Source organism: Carcharhinus amblyrhynchos, chromosome 32 (genome assembly GCF_965287045.1).
Source record: "Carcharhinus amblyrhynchos chromosome 32, sCarAmb.v2.hapA, whole genome shotgun sequence".
In the NCBI taxonomy this organism is placed as follows: domain Eukaryota; kingdom Metazoa; phylum Chordata; class Chondrichthyes; order Carcharhiniformes; family Carcharhinidae; genus Carcharhinus; species Carcharhinus amblyrhynchos.
The window spans coordinates 19,842,592-19,862,913 of record NC_137355.1 but is presented as its reverse complement, the minus strand read 5'-3'; the positions used below and the strand labels follow the sequence as shown (position 1 = coordinate 19,862,913).

At 46.2% G+C, this 20,322-nt stretch overlaps 1 protein-coding gene and 1 non-coding gene across 5 annotated transcripts in view; both read right to left on the bottom strand.

Annotated features, from left to right (window-relative positions):
• Nucleotides 1-15,471, bottom strand: part of LOC145360808 (creatine kinase U-type, mitochondrial) — a 35,925-nt gene extending 20,454 nt beyond the window's left edge. The window contains exons 1-3 of one of the 4 annotated variants that reach the window (XM_080216267.1): nucleotides 15,329-15,471; nucleotides 7,221-7,286; nucleotides 2,625-2,795 (exon numbers count right to left, since the gene is read on the bottom strand). In XM_080216267.1, coding sequence (XP_080072393.1) covers nucleotides 2,625-2,773 — 149 coding nt within the window. In that variant the 5' untranslated portion in view covers nucleotides 2,774-2,795; nucleotides 7,221-7,286; nucleotides 15,329-15,471. Of the gene's footprint in view, nucleotides 1-2,624; nucleotides 2,796-4,175; nucleotides 4,194-6,032; nucleotides 6,394-7,220; nucleotides 7,287-15,328 lie in introns of those variants that run through there. The other 3 variants (XM_080216266.1, XM_080216265.1, XM_080216268.1) reach the window with 3 other exon arrangements.
• Nucleotides 15,472-19,721: 4,250 nt separating this feature from the next.
• Nucleotides 19,722-19,794, bottom strand: trnav-cac (transfer RNA valine (anticodon CAC)). Its single transcript has one exon. It is a non-coding gene; the product is annotated as a tRNA-Val (tRNA).
• Between the last annotated feature and the right edge of the window lie 528 nt (nucleotides 19,795-20,322).

Below are 20,322 nucleotides of genomic sequence, written 5' to 3'. Positions count from 1 at the left end.
CTGACGAAAGAATTAATAAAAACCCTCCTTCCTCTATAAACTTTATTCTACACAATTTTAGAGAGTCACATGTTAGCCAGACCAGGTAAGGATGGCAGATTTCCTTCACGAAAGCATATTAGTGACCCAGGTGGGTTTGTACAATAATCCATCATGGTTACCATTACTGAGACTCACTTCCAGTTTCACACTTAATAATTTAAATTCCAGCATCTGCTGTGGTGGGATTTGAACTTACATCCCCTCAAGAATTAGCCTGGATTACTAACCCAGTGATAATACCTTCACACCACCATCTCACTTCAAAATTTTACTTCATCTTTTCCTGTTTCCTTCTTCAGTGCAGAACTGAAATGTGTATTTTATCACTTCACCTAGTTTCCGAGAAAACGGAATTGGAACAGAGCCATTGAGTAACGTACTAACCTCTGGATGACCGCTTGCTAATCTGTTTAACTGATTTACCAACTAGTAACCTAATGTGGCAGATTGTAATCACATGCTGAATGTCTGAGTTTACTGTAGTTTAACGTCTGTACCTCCTGAGCAGTTGTATGAATGACCAAAACAAATTGATATCAAATCACTAATATATTCTGAAGCAACTCTTGATTGTGGTTGTAATGGTATTTTTTGTCAAGACTTAGAAACTGGACATTAGGTCCAACTTGCGTTTCAGTAACATGTAACGGTGAGGTTGCCAAATGTCACACTTTTCAACCGAATTGTCAAGAACACCTTGTGATGCAATTCTAGATTGTGCTCTGTGAATCATGTGCTATGTTTGGAGAGCTGTGTTGTCACTGGGGTGAGAGACATTGGTGGGGGGATTAATTTGAAAAGATGTGTGAAAAATACCAAGCAGTTTTCTATCTGATTGGACTGCCTGTAACTCCAACCCTCCCAGCGAATGGGTGGATAAATCCCAAGATAGTTTGTCAGCCATGTTCAACTTTCTGCACCTCAGTTACAATTATAGTTGTAACTCAGGCCCAAGAATGACTGCAGATTAGAGGGTTTAATACCAGGTTAATGCTGGCTAGACCACAGATGTGGATTTAACAGCAGATAGCCAGAATGTAAATAATTGACTCTCTCGGATATTTCTATCTTTTGGACTTTCTGACACTCAATATTGTGATGTGAGACACTCTTTACTTTTCCTATATTCCCTAAAATAAAATCTCAGCCTTTTATAGAACCTTTAATCCTTAATGACCATGCTGTGGGTGGCACAGTGGTTAGCACTGCTGCCTCACAGCACCAAGGACCTGTGTTCAATTCCTGGCTTGGGTCACTGTCTGTGTGGAGTCTGCACGTTCTCCTTGTGTCTGTGCAGGTTTCCTCCGGGTGCTCCGGTTTCTTCCCACAGTCTGAAAGACATGCTGGTTAGAAGCATTGACCTGAACAGGTCCTGGAATGTGGTGACTAGGGGATTTTCACAGTAACCTCATTGCAGTGTTAATATAAGCCTTACTTGTGACTAATAAATAAACTTTGGGTAGCTTGGTTAAGTGTGTTGATGTTATTCATGCATATTTTCTGTCTCTTCCCAAATCCCAGGAGGTATCCTAACTATATAAAGCATGAGATTTTAAGACTCTGGGGATGGCGGGACTGATGTATGAGGAGAGATTGAATAGGTTAGGATTGTTTTTGCTTAGAGTTCAGATGAATGAGGGGGGATCTCATAGAGACTTATAACATTCTAACAGGACTAGACAGGGTAGTTGCAGGGAGGATGTCCCTGATGGTGGGGGGGAGTCCAGAACCAGGAGTCACAGTCTGAGGACTCACTATATAGGACGGAGATGAGGATATATTTCTTTACCCAAAGAGTGGTGAGCCTGTGGAATTCATTCCCACAGGAAGTAGTTGACACCAAAACACTGAATGTATTCAAGAGGCAGCTGGATATAGCACTTGGGGTGAATGGGACCAAAGGTTATGGGGAGAAAGCAGGGTTAGGCTATTGAGTTGGATGATCAGCCATGATCGTGATGAATGGTGGAGCAGACTCGAAGGGCTAAATGGCCTCCTATCTTCAATGTTACAGGCATTTGGGAAAGTTTCCCCACAACAATATAGTGAATCAAGGGAAGATTCTTTGAATTGAATCCACACAGGGCAAGATCTTTACACTTTTTCTTTAGCAGCCAGAGGCATGCTAGCAGCTTAGTATGGAGATGGGATTAGTGTTTGAGCTTGGGCTTTCATCCACACCGTGGCACAGCGATTCTTTACTAAGGTTTTGGGAAAGAGTTAAGTATTTCTGGAGCCCAAAGGTCACCTAACCTTGCCTCACTCACTCCCTCAGAGGAAAGTTCCCCTTTGTGAAATTAGAACCTGGATGTTCCTCAGAGTTGGATGTTTGTGTTGATGTAAATAGTGGGGTTGGTACACACAGGGTTGCTGCATTATTAGTCTGACCTTGGGGTCACCCCTTTAAGTTAAGGATTGCATAAAGAGAGTTTGCAAGATATAAACCAGACAAAGCACAAACCCAGTTAGCCAATAATCAACTGAATTATTTTACCAATAGTATCGATTTTGAATAATGGATTACAGGCTGGAGCTGATTACTCTCTCCAGCTCCAGGGAATGTAGTTAGATTTGCCTCTTACCTGGCAGGGTACAGTCTCCTCTGTTCACTCCGGGCTTTGACATGGTTCCTGGTGAGTAGAAGCCCGGCTGCCAGGGAACCGGCTCCCACCACTGTGAGGATGCGGCTGGCTTTTCTGCTGCTCCAGAACCGGGAGAGAGTGCTGGCCATTTTCACAGCGAGTCCCAGGAACCTGTAGGGTGGGCGAAAAAAAAGCGGCAGCGATAGAGAGAATTGAGGGTAGAAGGAGGGGACGTGATGTGAATGTACAGGAAGCTGAAGCGACTGGCAGGGCGATTACAGCAACGTGCGCATTGAAAATGCCGCAGTGAACGCATTCTTGAGACACTGACTGATTCAATCAAACAGGACTGGCACATACTGTCACTTAATCCCCCAAATAAACACACACAGGGCAACCCTTCCCAAATCCTCATTTCTCCAGCCTATTTGTATATTCCAAACTCTGAGCACATTATAATATCAATAAGGGCACCCAGCACAAAACCCCTTTTCTGATTATTAATGTCCCACCCACAGCAATCTCTTTATTCCCCCCCCCCCCACCTGTTTGTGTGTGTGTGTGTGTGTGTGTGTATAACAAGTTATTGTCAGTGTCATTTACAAAGCCATTTTAATTTGAATGTTGGATTGTTTGCCCAGTAGATGATGATGCCAGCACATTCCCAAACTGCTTTGTGCAGTGGGAGGTTTGAACAGTGAGGGGAGGGTGGCGGGGGAAGCGGGGACAGTACATTTACACTGCACACAGGCTGAGCTCCCGGTTTCAGCACCACGGTACGTGGACAGCGCCCAGCGCTACCAGCCTCTGGGGCTGAGACTGGAGACTTGGTACAGATCCAAGGGGGGGCTGGCAGCGGATGGGATAATGAAATGGGTCAATGAATCCCCTGTTTTTTTAACTAAGGATGTCAGGATTACCATGCCCGCGAATATTGCAGAGAAGGTTCTTTATGCCACTACACACACATATAAACACACACGCTCCTCACGTCCCAATTCAAACAAACCCCTATTATTAATCCGCCTCTAATCGACATGCAACACATTCCAGACCCAGCAAATCCCAGACAAATTCCTTCAATCTCCAGCCATCATCTCCTTGCCAAGGCAATGCAGTAAAGTGGCAGCTCCCTGCACACAGCACTCTGCATTCACTCCAGCTCCCCCCCCCCCCCCCCACCCCAGTCTCTCTCTGGCTCGGGGCCACAGCGTTAACAATATACACCGGACACCCTCAATCCCCAAAAGTTTACACCTCACCAGCAGGTTTTCCGCTTGCAAGCAGCGGCCCCGCCGCTTTCCGCTTCCCTGTAAAACATGGACCATCTATCCAAACGCCTCAACACACACGGATCTCTTCGGCTCTTTAAGCAGCACCACAGCTATAGAATAGGGATTCCCCCTCCCCCCGTTAACAAAACTGCATCATTTACCATCACCCATCTCCCCCCAAATATCCCACAGCAAACTAGTATCCCTCTTCCCCGAATCTACCACCCCCTCCCTCCCCGACCACCTCTACACAGAGTAAAGAGAATGAGGAACTCACTGCCGTGTGGACTAGCTGAGGTTAAAAGCTTTGATACATTCAGGAGGAAGCTAGATAAACAACGCGAGGGCGGAGGTAAATAGGAGGCTGGGTTTAAATGAAGGAGGGGAACTGGGAGGACATTCGTGAGGAGTTTAAAAGCCAGCATAGACAAGTAGGACCGAATGGCCTTCTTCTATGCTGTCTAGGGGATTTTCACAGTAACTTCGTTGCAATGTTAATGTAAACCTACTTGTGACACTAATAAATAAACATTTAAACCCATTCCATGTAATCTTATGGACCCTAATACGTGCAGCTCAGTGGCACGGTAGCACAGTGGGTTAGCATTGCTGCCTCACAGTGCCAGGGACCTGGGTTCAATTCCCAGCTTGGGTCACTGTCTACTTGGAGCTTGCTCATTCTCCCTGTGTCTGCGTGGGTTTCATCTGGGTACTCCGGTTTCCTCCCACAGTCTGAAAGATGTGCCAGTTAGGTGCATTGACCTGAACAGGTGCCGGAGTGTCGTGGCTAGAGGCTTTTCACAGTAACTTCATTGCAGTGTTAATGTAAGCCTTTCTTGTGACTAATAAATAAGTTTTATGTATTTTCCTGAGCTAAACACCACTGTAGAAATCCCTCAATCCATGGGCCAAACAGAATGAAGGATCTTTAAACACACTGTAACACTTCACCCACCCCAATGACTCTCCATTTAACCCTGATCAGTCCGACTATGGTACACATCAGACTTTCTATCCAAATAAGACAGACCAGCCGTAAGCTTTCTCCTCTTAAATATCTTAATCCCCTTCCTCCCAACAATGATGGTTCAATCAATCACTCACCATCTCATAGCTTCTTCATCCAGATACCTTATCTGTGCCCCCATTATTCAAACACATCCATGTACTGACATGCCCACCAATCAAATACAATAACACTTCTACTGATATTTCCCTTTAACCCAGTAACATATCCCAAGGTGCTTCACATGAGCATTATAAAACAATAATAGACCCTAAACCACACAAGAAGACATTAGGACAGAGGGGAAAATTTTTGCTGAAGGAGACAGGTTATAAAGAGTACCTTAAAGGAAGAAGGGAGGGGAATTTTTTTGATAGAGTCACAGAGGTTTACAACATGGAAACATGTCAACCCACCTGGTCCATGCTGCTTCTTTTTTTAACCACTAAGCTAGTCCCAATTACCTGCATTTGGCCCATATCCCCCTATACCCATCTTATCCATGTAACTGTCTAAACGCTTTTTAAAAGACAAAATTGTACCCACCTCTACTACTAGCTTGTTCCAGACTCTCACCACCCTCTGAGTGAAAAAATTGCCCCTCTGGACACTTTTGTTTTAGACTCCCTTGCCTTTGGGAAAAGATATTGACTATCTAGCTGATCTATGCCTCTCATTATTTTATAGACCTCTATAAGGTCACCCCTAAGCCTTCTACGCTCCAGAGGAAAATGTCCCAGTCTATCCAGCATCTCCTTTTAACTCAAACCATCAAGGCCCAGTAGTAAATCCTAGTGAATTTTTCTGCACTCTTTCTAGTTTAATAATATCCTTTCTTTAATGGGGTGACCAGAACTGTACACAGTATTCCAAGTGATATGATTTATTATTATCACATGTTCGTAGTTCATAGAATCCTTATAGTGCAGAAAGAGGCCATTTGGCCCATTGAGTCTGCACTGATCACAATCCCACCCATAATTCCAATTATTTACCCTCCTAACTCCCTGACTATGGGGCAATTTAGCATAGCCAGTCAACCTAACCCACACATCTTTGGACTGTACTGATATGTATTGGGATACAGTGAAAAGTATTGTTTCTTGCAGGTATACAGAGAAAGCATACCGTTCATATAGAAGGACTGGAGAGGGTGAAGAATGTGGTGTTACAGTCATAGCTAGGGTGTAGAGAAAGATCAACTTAATATAAAGTAGGTCCATTCAAATGTCAGATGGCAGCAGGTAAGAGGCTGTTCTTGAGTCGGTTGGTACGTGATCTCAGGCTTTTGTATCTTTTTCCCGGCGGAAGGAGATGGAAGAGAATATGTCCGGAATCATGGGGTCCTTAATTATGCTGGCTGCTTTTCCAAGGCAGTGGGAAGTGTAGACAGAGTCAATGGATGGGAGGCCAGTTTGTGGAATGGATTGGGCTTCGTTCACCATCCTTTGTAGTTTCTTGCGGTCTTGGGTAGAGCAGGAGCCATACCAAGCTGTGATACAACCAGAAAGGATGTTTTCTATGGCACATCTGTAAAAGTCGGTGAGAGTCGTAGCTGCCAAATTTCCGTAGCCTCCTGAGAAAGTAAAGGTGCTGGTGGGCTTTCTTAACCATGCATCAGATAGAAGTTTAGGGAGAGAATTCCAGAGCCAGAGCCCACGTCACCAATGATGGAGCGATTAAAGTCAGAAATGTTCAGGAGATCCAGAATTAGATGAGTGTCGGGATCTTGGAGAGTTGTGGGGCTGGAGGGGATTATAGAGATACAGGTGGGTGAAGCCATGGAGAGATTTGAATCTAGGATAGATTTCTAGAGTCAAGTTAAGAAACACTTGTGGGATTGGTATACATGCCCTCACACAGTAACCAAATGGATAGGACAGAGCATAAAGGAGAAAATAATGGGAGCTTGGAAAACTCTGACAGTAGTCATGGGGTATCTGGGTGGCAGAGTGACTCGGTGGTTAGCACTGCTGCCTCACAGCGCCAGGGACTGGGGTTCAATTTCTGTCTTGGGTTGCTGTCTGTGCAAAGTTTGCATGTTCTCCCCGTGTCTGTGTGGGTTCCTTCCGGGCACTCCAGTTTCCTCCCTCAGTCCAAAAGATGTGCAGGTTAGGATGCATTGACCATGCTAAATTCTCCTTCAGTGTACCTGAACGGGCGCTGGAGTGTAGCGACTAGGGGATTTTCACAATAACATCATTGCAGTGTTAATGTAAGCCTACTTGTGACTGATAAGTAAATAAACTTTTTACTGTATTTAATCTACATATAGTCTGGAGAAATCCAACAGGCAAAAGTTGATGAGGAACTCACGGACTGTTTTGGGATAGTTTTTTTGAGCAGAATGGAGCCAATCGAGAGCTGGCTATACTCGACCTCCTATCATGAAACAAGATAGGATTAATTAATGACCTCAAAGTGAAGACGCAGCTAAGTAGCAGCAAGCATAATATGATTGAGTTTTACATTTGGTTTGAGGCAAAGAAGAGTGGGTCTAAGACTAGTATTTTAAACTTAAGTCAGGGCAATTATGAGGACATGAAAGCAGAGGTAGCTAACGTTAACTGGCAGATTAGGTTAAGGAACAGGTCGGTAGAGATGCAATGGCAGACATTCATGAATATGCAGAATAGACACATTTCAACGAGGAAGAAAAACTCTAAGATGAGAATCCACCACATGTGGTTAATTATAAAAAAATGAAAGATGGGCCAAATGGCCTCCTTCAGCACTGGAACCATTCTGCTACTCTGTGACAGTGCCAAACTGAAAGAAAAAGCATGTAATTGTGCAGAGCTGGCTGGCAGGTCAGAAATTGGACAGAGCATAATATACAGAATGTAGCTAAAAGATTGAAAAGGAAGGAAAACTTAGAGTATGAGAGAAAACTAGTTAGAAATACAAAGACAGATTGTAAGAGTTTCCATACAGATAAAAGGAAAAGAGTTAATAATGTGAGCACTGATCCTATATCCGCGCACTGCAGATCAGACCGACCTACAACCCAACACACAAGTGGCCAGCAGCGTGGACAGGTGAGAACTCGGGGGGGCGGGGGTGAGCAAGTTCGGTCAACCGTACAGAACTGGGGTGAGGCCACAGCTGGAGGACCGTGCGGGGTTCTACTCGCCTCACTATAAGGAGGACGTGATTGCAGTGGGGGGGTGGGGGGGTGTGAGGTGGGGGGAGATTCACCAGGACACAGGCCTTCATTAATCAAGGGATTGAGTTTAGGAGTCGGGAGGCAATGCTGCAACTTTATAACACCCTGGTCAGGCCCCACTTGGAGTACTGTGTGCAATTCTGGTCACCTCACTACAGGAAGGATGTGGAAGCTATTGAGAGGGTGCAGAGGAGATTTACAAGGATGTTGCCTGGATTGGGAGGCATGCCTTATGAAGATAGGTTGAGGGAGCTGGGACTCTTCTCCCTGGAGAGACGAAGGATGAGAGGTGACCTGATAGAGGTTTATAAAATGTTGAGAGGAATAGATAGGGTGGATTCTCGGAGGCTATTTCCCAGGGCTGAAATGGTCACTATGAGAGGACACAGGTTTAAGGTGCTGGGGAGCAGGTACAGAGGAGATGTCAGGGGTAAGTTTTTCACTCAGAGGGTGGTGAGTGAGTGGAATCGGCTGGCGTCGGTGGTGATAGAGGCGAACTCACTGGGGGCTTTTAAAACACTTCTGGATGAGAACATGGGATTTAATGGGATTGGGAGTTACAGATAGTTCTATGGCTTGGTAGGTATAGATGTGATCGGCCTGTTTGTGCTGTAGTGTTCTATGTTCTATGTTCTATAGAGCAGAATTAATAGTGGAAAATAAGGAGATGGCGAATGAATTGAACAGGTATTTTGCATCATTCTTCACTACAGAAAAGTAAAGTTTATTTATTAGTCACAAGTAGGCTTACATTAACACTGCAATGAAGTTACTTTGAAAACCGCTAGCCTCCACACTCCAGTGCCTCTTTGGGTACACTGAAGGAAAATTTAGCATGGCCAATCAATCTAATCAGCACATCTTTGGACTGTGGGAGAAAACTGGAGCACTCAGAGGAAACCCACGCAGACACAGTGAGAATGTGCAAACTCCACACAGTGACCCAAGCTGGGATTCGAACCCGGGTCCCTGGCTCTGTGAGGCAGCAGTGCTAACCCACTGTGCCAACCGTGCGGTCCCATAGAATACAATAACATCCCAATAACAGGAAATGCAAGGGAAGAAAGAACTCAAAGAAATGACAAGCACCAGGGAAACAACAGTGAAAAGACTGATGTTGTTCTTACTTCCCTTAGACCTGAAAAATATTTAAATAACTACACAGTGGCACAGTGGTGAGCACTGCAGCTTCAAAGTGCCTGGGACCCAGGTTCAATTCCTGGTTTGGGTCACTGTCTGTGTGGAGTCTGCATATTCTCTATCTGAACCATGTTGGGACAAATGTCCTCGCAAACCACATAACGAGGAAAGTAGACAAGGCTTTAAACTAAATAGTGAAGGGCTGGTTCTGTAGTGGGGATAGATAGGCTTACAAAGCAAAAAGATAGTGGGTACACTGGTAGTAATCTTCCAAGAATCCTTAAATTCTGGAGAAGTCCCCATGTAACACCTTTATTCAAAAAAGGAGGAAGACAAACATCAACTAATATAGGCCAGCTAGTTTAACTTTGGTCATTGGGAAAATATTAGAGTCCGTTATAAAGGATGTATTAGCAGAGCATTTAGAAATGCATTATATTATCAAACAAAGTCAGCATGGCTCCCTGAAGAGGAAACCATGCCTGACAAACCTATTAGAATTCTTTTGAGATGGTAACAAGCAGGATAGATAAAGGGGAACCTGTAGATGTAATATACTTGGATTTCCAAAAAGTGTTCAGTAACATACAGCACAAAAGACTACATAATACAACAAGAGCCCCTGGTGTTGGAGGTAGTATATTAACTTGGATAGAGAATTGGCTAACTGATAGAGAACAGGGAGGCGGGATAAGAAGGGCATTTTCAGAGTGGCGAGCTGTAACTAGTGGAGTGCCACAGGGATCAGTGCTCGGGGCCACGATTAATTGTAATATACATTAATGACTTGGAAGAGGGAAGTGAATGTACTACTGCCATGTTTGCGATTGACACAAAAATATGTAGGAAGGCAAATGGTGAGGAAGACGCAAAGAGTCGACAGAGGGATATAGACAGTTTAGGTGAGTGGGCAAAAACTTGGCAGATGGAGTATAATTAGGAAAATGTGAAGTTACGCACTTCGGTAGGATGTCCTGAGAAGGTTCAGTAGGTTGATCCCAGATATGGAGGGATTTTTTTACGAGGAGGGGTTGGGCCTGTACTCATTGGAGTTTAGAAGAATGAGAAGTGACCTTACTGAGACATATCAGATTCTCAGGGGACCTGACAGGGTTGATGCTAAGACATTGATTCCCCTTGTGGGGGAGTCTAGGACTAGAGGACACCTTCTCAGAGTGAGGGGGTCACCCATTTAAGATAGAGATGAGGAGGAATTTGAAGGTGGGGACTCTGTGCAATTCTTTACTGCAGAGGGCTACAGAGTCTGCATGGTTAAGGATGTTCAATGCTGAGATAGACAGATTTTGGATCAGTAAGGGAATCAAAGGTTATGGAGATAAGGCAGGAAAATGAAATTGGGGATTATATCAGATCAGCAATGATCTCATTGAATGGCAGAACAGACTCGATGGGCCAAATAGCCTACTTCTGCTCCTATGTCTTACGATCTTATGATAGACTTCATCTTAGTGTCTTAAAGCAAGTGGTTAGTGAGATAATTGATGTGTTCTTTTTAATTTTCCAAAATTCTCTAGATTTGGGCAGTGTTCCATGGGAGATTGGGAAAGAGCAAATGTAAATTCCTTGTTCAGAAAAGGAGGGAGACTGAGAGCAGGAAACAGCCGGACAGTTAGCTTACCATCTGTCATAAGGAAAATGCTAGAAGCTGTTATTAAAGACTTTAATACTGGAAAAATTCAAGGTAATCAGTGTTAGGAGCTAAAAATAGTTTTGAGTAATTTCTATTTATGGGTGTTAAGAATCAGTTTTAGCTTTACGTTTAATTTATTTTTACTTTAAAATGTAAACCCTGGAACTTGTGACAAGCTCAGAATGGAGACAGCAGGTCTGGGAATGATTTTGTCGAGTTGTATTTTTATGAGGTTTTCTGACCTTTGGATCGGAGAGTTCTTTGTTTAATCCATTTATGGGACATGAGCGTCGCTGGCTAGACCAGCATTTATTGCCCATCCTTCGTTGCCCTTGGGGCAGAACGGGTGGCACAGTGGTTAGCACTGCTACCTCACAGCGCCAGGGACCCGGGTTCAATTCCTGGCTTGGGTCACTGTCTGTGTGGAGTCTGCATGTTCTCCCCATGTCTGCGTGCGTTTCCTCCGGGTGCTCCAGTTTCCTCCCACAATCCGAAAGACGTACGGGTTAGATGCATTGTCTGTGCTAAATTCTCCCTCAGTGTAACCTGAACAGGCGCCGGAGTGTGGTGACTAGGAGATTTTCACAGTAACTTCATTGCAGTGTTAATATAAGCCTTAATTGTCACACTAATAAATAAACTTTAAACCCTTGAGAAGGTGGTGGTGAGCTGCAGTCTCTGAGGTTCACCCAGTGCGATGCCAGGTAATCTGTCTGGTTTCATTCCCTTTAGTTCCGTTTGTTCTGGTTAAACAGAACTGAGTGCCTCACTCAGCCATTTTCGAATGAACCACATTGCAATGGGTCTGGAGCCACATGTAGGCCGGACTAGATAAGAACGGCAAATTTGACCTCCCTAAAGGACATTAGTGAGCTGTGTTATCAAAGCAGTTAGTGGTTTAGGGAAATTAAAACAGAGTAAAACATAACTACTGTGGCCCAGCAACATGAGACTCAGTGTTCAGAGACACCGTGAAAGTAGAAACGCAGTGTGGGTTCAGTTATTATGTGAATACCGCAGGTTAACAAGGCTGGGCACAGGAGAGGGAAGTACCATCTGGCAATGCCAGCCAGGCACCCTAGCACTGCCCACTGCGCACCAGGCAGTGCCAAGGAGGCAGGGCCCGAGTGGGCAGGGCTGATTGGTGGTGGTGGTGGGGACCCGCTGCTGCAAGGCTTTAGGGATCGGTGAGGACGGGAGGGAGGAGGATAATTTGAGCAGGCTGTGTGGAGGGGTGGGGGCCGGGGCTGTCCATATGGGGAGGGCGTCGGGGATGACCATGTGGAGGGGGGAGGCTGGGGCTAACGTAGGGCGGGGGGGGGGTTCAGGGCCATCCATGTGGGGACGGGGTCAGGGATGACCATGTGGGGAGGGGGTCGGGGATGACCATGTGGGGAGGGGGTCGGGGCTCTCCATGGGGAGGGGGGGGTGGGGGGGTGGGTCGGGGCTGCCCCTGTGCAGTGGGGGGGAACGGTCAGGGCTGTCCATGTGGAGGTGGGGGTGGGGCTGTCCATGTGGAAGGAGTGATTGAGGCAGGCCATGTACGAGGGTGGGGGGAGTTTGGGGCTGTCTGTGTCGGGGGGGATGTCAGAGCAGGCCATATGGAGGGGGAGGCACGGGGCTGACCGTGTGGAATGGGGGCGGGGCTGTGGGGAGAGGGAATCGGGGTTGTCCATGTGCGGGGGGGGGCGTTGGGGTTGGTCATTTGGGGGGGGTGCTTGGGGCTGTCCTTGTGGAGGGGTGGATCAGGGCTGGTCATTCGGGGGAGGGGGGTGCTGTCCATGTGAAGGGGGGGAGACAGGCCGGTGATTTTGGTGGGGGTGCTGGGCCAGCGTACACACATCGGTCTCCTCACTGACAGATCAGTGCTTGCGCAGTGACCGGCTCAGCACGCTGCTCCAGCCTCTCGAGCGGGGTCAGGCCCCTTCCCCCTTCTTAATAATCTTTCCCGATGGCGCAAACCCGTCACTCTTCAGTCAAGGGGGCAAATTTTCCCCTCCCACCCGTCGCAGGAATTTTAGTGGGCGGGACAGGGCCTGTGCAAAAGTCCGTTGACATTGGGTGGGATTTTCTGGTTTCAGAGCGAGCGTGGGTGGAAAATTCTGCTTCTTAAGGTCTGGACTCTGAGATAAACTTTGCCACCCTCCCTCTGTGTCACACGTGACTCCTAGCCTCTTCCATAGAATCCCTACAGTGCAGAAGAAGGCCATTCGGCCCATCAAGTCTACACTGACCACATTCCCACCCATCCCTATCCCCATAACTCCATGCGTTTACCCTAGCTAATCTCCCTGACGACAAGTGGTAACTTAGAATGGCCAATCCACCTAACCCACACGTCTTGGTTTGCCCCTACACTGATTCTCTGACAGAGTATCTTAACTTCTCCCGACCCTATCCCTCACTCCTCACTCATTGTTATCATGGCTAATCCATCTAACCTACACACCATGGGACACTAAAGGGCAATTTAGCATGGCCAATCAACCTAATCAGTCTTTAGGAGTGAAGGAGGAAACCAGAACACCCAGAGGAAACCCACGCAGGCATGGGGAGAACGTGCAGACTCCACCCAGAGAGTGACCTGAGGCTGGAATCGAACCCGGGTCCTTGGCGCTGTGAAGCAGCAGTGCTAACCACTGTGCCACCGTGCCGCCCATTTTAAATGCATGAAGCACATTGAGGCCATTGTAAGCAATGAGACATTTTTAGAATATAAAAATGAAGCAGTGCACATGGGCCAAGGATGCATAAATCACCCGTAACCATGGTGACTTACACTTCCCTTTGTGAGTGCTGTGCCTCGGTGGCCCCAACACCACCCCCTGCTGGATTGGAGGCAGCCTGCTGTCACTGATACCCCATTGGCCTTGGTGACCTTGGTGGCCATCCTCTGGTTGGTGAACCTGTGCAGGAGGATCCAGCACCGGGGCTGGGTTAACCCTCAGTTAGATCGCGGTCTCAGCAGGTGTGACGGAAACGGCTATAGGTAGCTTCATGGCAATTGTTAAACACACGAGGAAGCAAGTAGCTGAAGGTTACCCTGACAGTGAGATCCAAAAGGGTGGGAGGAGTCTTATGTGAAACAGAAACACCAACATAGACGGGATGGGCCGAATGGCCTGTTTCTGTAAAGCTGCCAGCCGGAAATGCAAACACAATGGTCTAAATTTTCAGTGTGGGACGCCAGTGTGATCAGCAGGCCTGGGCACAGTTGTGAGATTCACTTTCATCTGCTGCCCACTGTAGAACTCTGGTCAGCTCATTAACTACAGGCCAGTGGGAGACGCACACTGAGTGAGGCAGGGACTGGAAGGGGGAAGGAGCCGGGCGCAGGAAGGGTGCGGGCACGGGGTTTAAACGCAACAAGATTCTTTCTCAATGCCAGTATCCTGTGATCCCAGAACCAGGGGTTCTGAAAATTCCACATGGATTCCATGGGCGGAATTTTACCGGCATGTCTTCCCGAAGTTCGTACAGTCTCGCCCGAGGCCGACAGAGAATGCCGTTCTCCGAGCCTCGCCTGCCCCCTGGAATCGGGTCGGGCGTGCCGGTAAAATTCCGGCCTCCACCTCCATTTTCTAGCAGCAGGCATTTGATTGGGAGCTGAAACAGGAATTCTCCGACCTCATCCGCGGCTGGGATTCTCCAGTCCCGCTGCTATGAATGGAGATTTAGCTGAGCACCAGGTTCTCCGTGCCCGCTGGCGGCAGGGCTGTATGACATTCCAGCCTCGCTGTTTTACATTTGCGGCTAAAAGGTGCCAAAACGTCAGGAAAGGGAATCTCCCCGGGTGGGGAAGGGTGGGGTGGGAGGGGGTGGTTTGTGGGCATCTTCAGGAGTTTTGTATAAAAGAGATTCACTACGGGAAAATTACAAAAAATCAGCATAGACGTAACCGCTCTGAATCACCAGAACACAATCACCATTTCAAAAGTTCAATCTGAGGGAGTGACAAATTAAACAAAAACCTTCTGGATTCTGGCCATCCACAGTCACAAGGAAGAGATTACCAGTTTTTCAATCCTTTGCGAGAAGGAAAATGTGATTAAAAATCTATCTATTTTAAGATAAAGTTATCAAAACTTTGGGTAGTTTAAGCTTAACGTTAAAGAAACAGAATTCGAAAGAGAATGTTTTAAATGGAGTTTGTATTTTATGTTACGTAGATGTATCTGGAATTATAACGTCTTAAAATCCTTCACAATTAAAGCTTATATGAATTAATAATCCAGTATTGATATAATAGATTTCTTTCTTTCCGATGGTGTCTGAATATCAGGTAAAATAGTGTTGAATTCGAAAGGTAAGGTAGCATAGTAAATGAGGAAGTTTCATTTCGTGGCAGGCTGAAAGTGATATAATGAGGATTAAATGAACATAGGAACAAAACCTCTTCGATAAGAGCCCAACACACAATATTTTACATTTCAAAGAATCACCCGCTTAACAAAGAAAACCTCTTACCGTCAGAGCTGCTGAGACTCAACACTGCTGAGTTGGAGACTGGAAAGAACAGAGGGGAAAAGAAGCAGTTCCAAATACTTGCTGGGATCTGATTGGAGGCGGGATGACCTACATTGCCAGATCAGCTCCCGACGACAGGAGATCTCTCTCTCTCGTTAAGACTTTATTTGTCTTTCAACAACTTCTGCTCGCTGGGACGGGCAAATCACCACTTCCCTGTTCTCGGTGACTGTGGGGAGGTTCTAAGTAAAAGATTTTCGGCGTCCCAGTGAGAGTAGTATAACAATATCCTTTCCAACCTTCCTTATGGAAACTCCAGATGCCAAACTCTCCCTGCTGCAATCCATTGTATGACTCAACCATTCTGCTGGAAACTTAAAACTGTCTTATTCCAGATGCAGCACCACAGCACAGACTTCAAAAACAATTTAACAGCTGCCCACTTCTGGATTCTGTTGTGTTAACACTATGCTTAGACTATCTAAAACTTCACTAATGTTCTTTAAAAAGGCATATTTAACTCAATTCTAAAGCAGATTGCTCCTCTGAACTTTCATTCTGTGTTTTTTTTCCCTCAGATCCTCTCAGTTTAGGAATTTGTGTGTATTTCCCTTGGAATAGAACCAAGACAGTTCAATGACGGCTTAGTGTGAGCCTCAGAAAATGTTTGGGGAGTTTGCTAAGTTGACCGATTTGTCCTCCAGAGACTTCACCATCACTCCTACCAAAAACAGAACGTGACAGGAGCATGAGCTGGTCTTGTTACCCCCGGCACCAGGCCTGGAGCTGCAGGATCAAGTTCCAGAGGCTGCGTTCGTCGCTTGGCCAGATTATATTGATTAGCAGCCTGTAGATCCATCCGATACGCCGGACAGCCGGCGGTGAGAGGGGCAGAGTTTCCTGGTCAGTTACACTGCAGGAAGCTACAGCAAGGTTTTCACTGGGAAGATGGGGTTTGAGGGGGAGACCTGATCGAGGTCTACACAATTAGCAGAGGCACAGGCAGGGTGGACAGCCAGAGGCTTTTTCCCCAGGATGGAATTGTCAATTACAAGGGGGCACAGGCTCAAAGTGAGGGTGGCGGGGGGGGGGAGGGGGAGTTTAAGCGAGGTGTGCGGGGGGATGTTTTTCACACAGAGAGGGGTGGGTGCCTGGAACGTGCTGCCAGGGGAGGTGGTAGAAGCAGGCACATTAGCAACACTTAAGGGGCATCTGAATGGGTACATGAATAGGGAGGGAATAGAGGGATTCGGACCGAGTAAGGGCAGAAGGGTTTTATTTTTAGTTTAGTTCAGGCATCATGATCAGCACAAGGCTGAATGATCAAAGGGCCTGTTCCTGAACAGTGCTGTACTGTTCTTCGTTCAGCCAACTGCAGGAGTTTGTCAGAATAATCATGGACCAATTCAATGGAAATCCATTGTGACCTTTGACCCCTTACAGCCTGGCACCTGGAGGAGGAAAACAGAAACATTCCATGAAAAACTTCAGATTTAAATAATTATTTTAAATTATTCCATTGGTAATGGCTATAGTTTGTGCCCTTTTCAAAGATTTGTATCTTTATTCCCCTAATGTTCTTCCTCCTTACACAGTGAGTCATTGTGTTCTGGAATGTGCTGCTTGAAGGCCTCGTGGAAGCAGAATCATCACAACTTTCAAAAGGGAGCCGGATTGTTACTTAAAAAGGAAAAAATGTCACTGTGGAAAGAGCAGGGAGTGAGACGGAGACTGGGGCGAGACTGGAAATCCCCACCCGAGGACAATGGAGATTTCTGTTGGCAGACCCTCGCCCACTCCGATTCCATGGTGGGCGAGGTGGTAGAGTTCCGGCCATTGAGCCATTCTATCAAAGAGCTAGTACAGGCACACTGGACTGAATGGCCTCCTTCCCTGTTGTAAGAGGCCACTCCAAGACCAGAAGTTCTCACCCAAACTCAACAGACCTTTCAATAGTGTGTTAATGATCCACCCCACCCGCGATGGTTCCTGTGAAAGGACCAGAAAATTTACCCCTAAGTCTTTCCTTTTTTCTTTCTCTGTTTGCTCAGAGTTCAAGTGTCACACCTGGACCACCGCTACAGGTAGGACTGACTAACTCTCCATTGGTCAGAGATTAAACCCTTTGATTTCAGTACTCCAGCTCGCAATGCAAATACCCACAGAAACCACCAAGGCCCCGAAACACACATGAAACTGAGAAATAGGTTAATATCTCGATGAATAAATCCATTCAGGCAAGGTGTGGCTTTTATAGTGTGTTTGCAAAGCAGGAGAAGTTGTATTAATTAGTAACACTCTTTACATATAATCAGTACTTTGACACTGGCAACATTTTCACCCATGATTCAGGCATCAAAATAATCAATTTCATTGTGAGTACGTCTCCTGTCCGAGGTCTGTTTGTTACCGATGCAAATCAAACCCTAGATCACCCCCTTCCCACCTTCTGTGGAGAGCGTGTGGGAGGTCAGAGTATTTTAATATTAATACTAAAACAACGGCCCATACAGCCATGGTTCATCTGTTTGCCTAAGGGCTGGAAGTGTATATTTCACTTCAAAGATTGTGGCAATTTCCTCCTCAAGCTGCCTCATGAGTTACAAGTTTTATTACACGTATGACCCATAAATGACTACTGTATATCTGAATTTGCTAATAACCGTGCCAACTATCTCGTGTTGGGTTTAAAGGTTTTATGTTCAGAGTGCCCTTGTTATTTTGAACTCAGAAGGCTTTGATTTTTTGATTTGATTTGATTTATTATTGTCACATGTATTAACATACAGTGAAAAGTATTGTTTCTTGCGCGCTATACAGACAAAACATACCATTCATAGAGAAGGAAAGGAGAGAGTGCAGAATGTAGTGTTACAGTCATAGCTAGGGTGTAGAGAAAGATCAACTTAATGCAAGGTAGGTCCATTCAAAAGTCTGACAGCAGCAGGGAAGAAGCTGTTCTTGAGTCAGTTGGTACATGACCTCAGACTTTAGTATCTTTTTCCCGAAGGAAGAAGTGGAAGAGAGAATGTCCAGGATGCATGAGGTCCTTAATTATTCTGGCTGCTTTGCTGAGGCAGTGGGAAGTGTAGACAGAGTCAATGGATGGGAGGCTGGTGATGGATTGGGCTACATTCACGACCTTTTGTAGTTCCTTGTGGTCTTGGGCAGAGCAGGAGGCCAGACCAAGCTGTGATACAACCAGAAAGAATGCTTTCTATGGGGCATCTGTAAAAGTTGGTAAGAGTCATCGCGGACATGCCAAATTTCCTTAGTCTTCTGAGAAAGTAGAGGTGTTGGTGGGTTGGATTGCTATTTGTCTGCTGGTGTTAACAGCGAAGTGGAATAGTGGTGAAGGATTGCCAGCGAGTAGACCACCCAGCTACAATTCCTCTTGCGCAAAGGATTTCTGCATCCAAAACTGTCCCAAAATGTAATTCAACTTGTTACTCTGTGAAAATAAAACTCATGCAGAAAGAAAAAAGGGCAAAGTTAAAACAAAGCTGAGGAGAAACTGCTTCTCCCAAAGGGTTGTGAATCTGTGGAATTCACTGCCCCAAAGTGCGGTGGATGCTGGGACAGTGAGTACATTTGAGGAGGAGTTAGACAGATTTTTAATTGGGTTATGGGGAGAAGGCAGGAAAATGGGGATGAGGAGCATATCAGCCATTATCGAATGGCGAAGTGGACCTGATAGGCTGAATGGCCTAATTCTGCTCTTGTATCTTATCAACTTATGATCCAGTCTGGATGAATATTATCAAGGCGATTGTTTAACCTCAGATGGTGGAATTTGAATTCAGTTTTTAAAAATCTGGAATTAAGAATCTGCTGACCATGAAACCATTGTCGATTGTCGGAGAAACCCATCTGGGTCACTAACTGTCCTTTAGGGAAGGAAATCTGCTGTCCTTACCCGGTCTGGCCTACATGTGATTCCAGAGCCACAACAATGTGGTTGACTCTCAACTGCCCTCCAGTGGCAACTAGGGATGGGCAATAAATGCTGGCCCAGCCAGCGATGCTCGCGTCCCATGAATGAATTTTAAAAAAGCCCAGGTCAAGGTAGGAGCCATTTTGAAAGGTGGCTCTGATTTTATTGGATTGCTGTATCAGTGACAGAAGTGAATGATGGGGTGTGATTTGCTGCTCCATGGATTGGATGTGTTGGGTGGACATCCCAATGCAGCAGGAAGTGAGTCCGCTGGAATGGAGTAGTTCCTTCAGTGTGATGGGGGAAGGTTGACTGGGCAGGCCTGAGCTGAGGAGAGGGAGATCTTATAGTGTGACTGAGTTATGGCATTTGACTGAGAGAGATATGTCTTAGAATCGAATCATAGAATCCCTACAGTGCAGAAGGAGGCCATTCAGCCCATCGAGTCTGCATGGATAATGTTCCCACCCAGGATTGAACTGGGGACCTTCTGCGTGTGAGGCGAATGTGATAACCGCTACACTACAGAAACTCCGGTCAATGTGCCTTCCAATGCCATTGAATCTTTTAATGTCACTGATTTCTAAACTATGAGTTTTAATCCTTTTAGTAAGCTGCAAACGATGGGGTGGAATGGTAGCACTGCTGCCTCACAGCACCAAGGGCCCAGGTTCGATTCCCGGCTCGGGTCACTGCCTGTGTGGAGTTTGCACATTCTCCCTGTGTCTGCATGGGTTTCCTCTGGGTGCTCCGGTTTCCTCCCACAGTCCAAAGGTGTGCAGGTTAGGTGGATTGGTGATGATAAATTGCCCCTTGGTGTCAGGGGGATTAGTAGGGTAAATCTGAGGAGTTACGGGAATAGAGCTTAGGCTCAATGGGCTGGAAGGCCTCCTTCTGCACTGTAGGGATTCTATTCTGTTCTAAAACCAAGACTTTGCCTGACCAAGAGACATGGGGGAGTTGGGAAAATGGTAGTCGGAGTGAATTAAGGCAATGGGCTGCTGAGTTTTGGATCATCCCAAGTTTACAGAGAGTAGAATATGGGAGAGGAGCCAGGAAT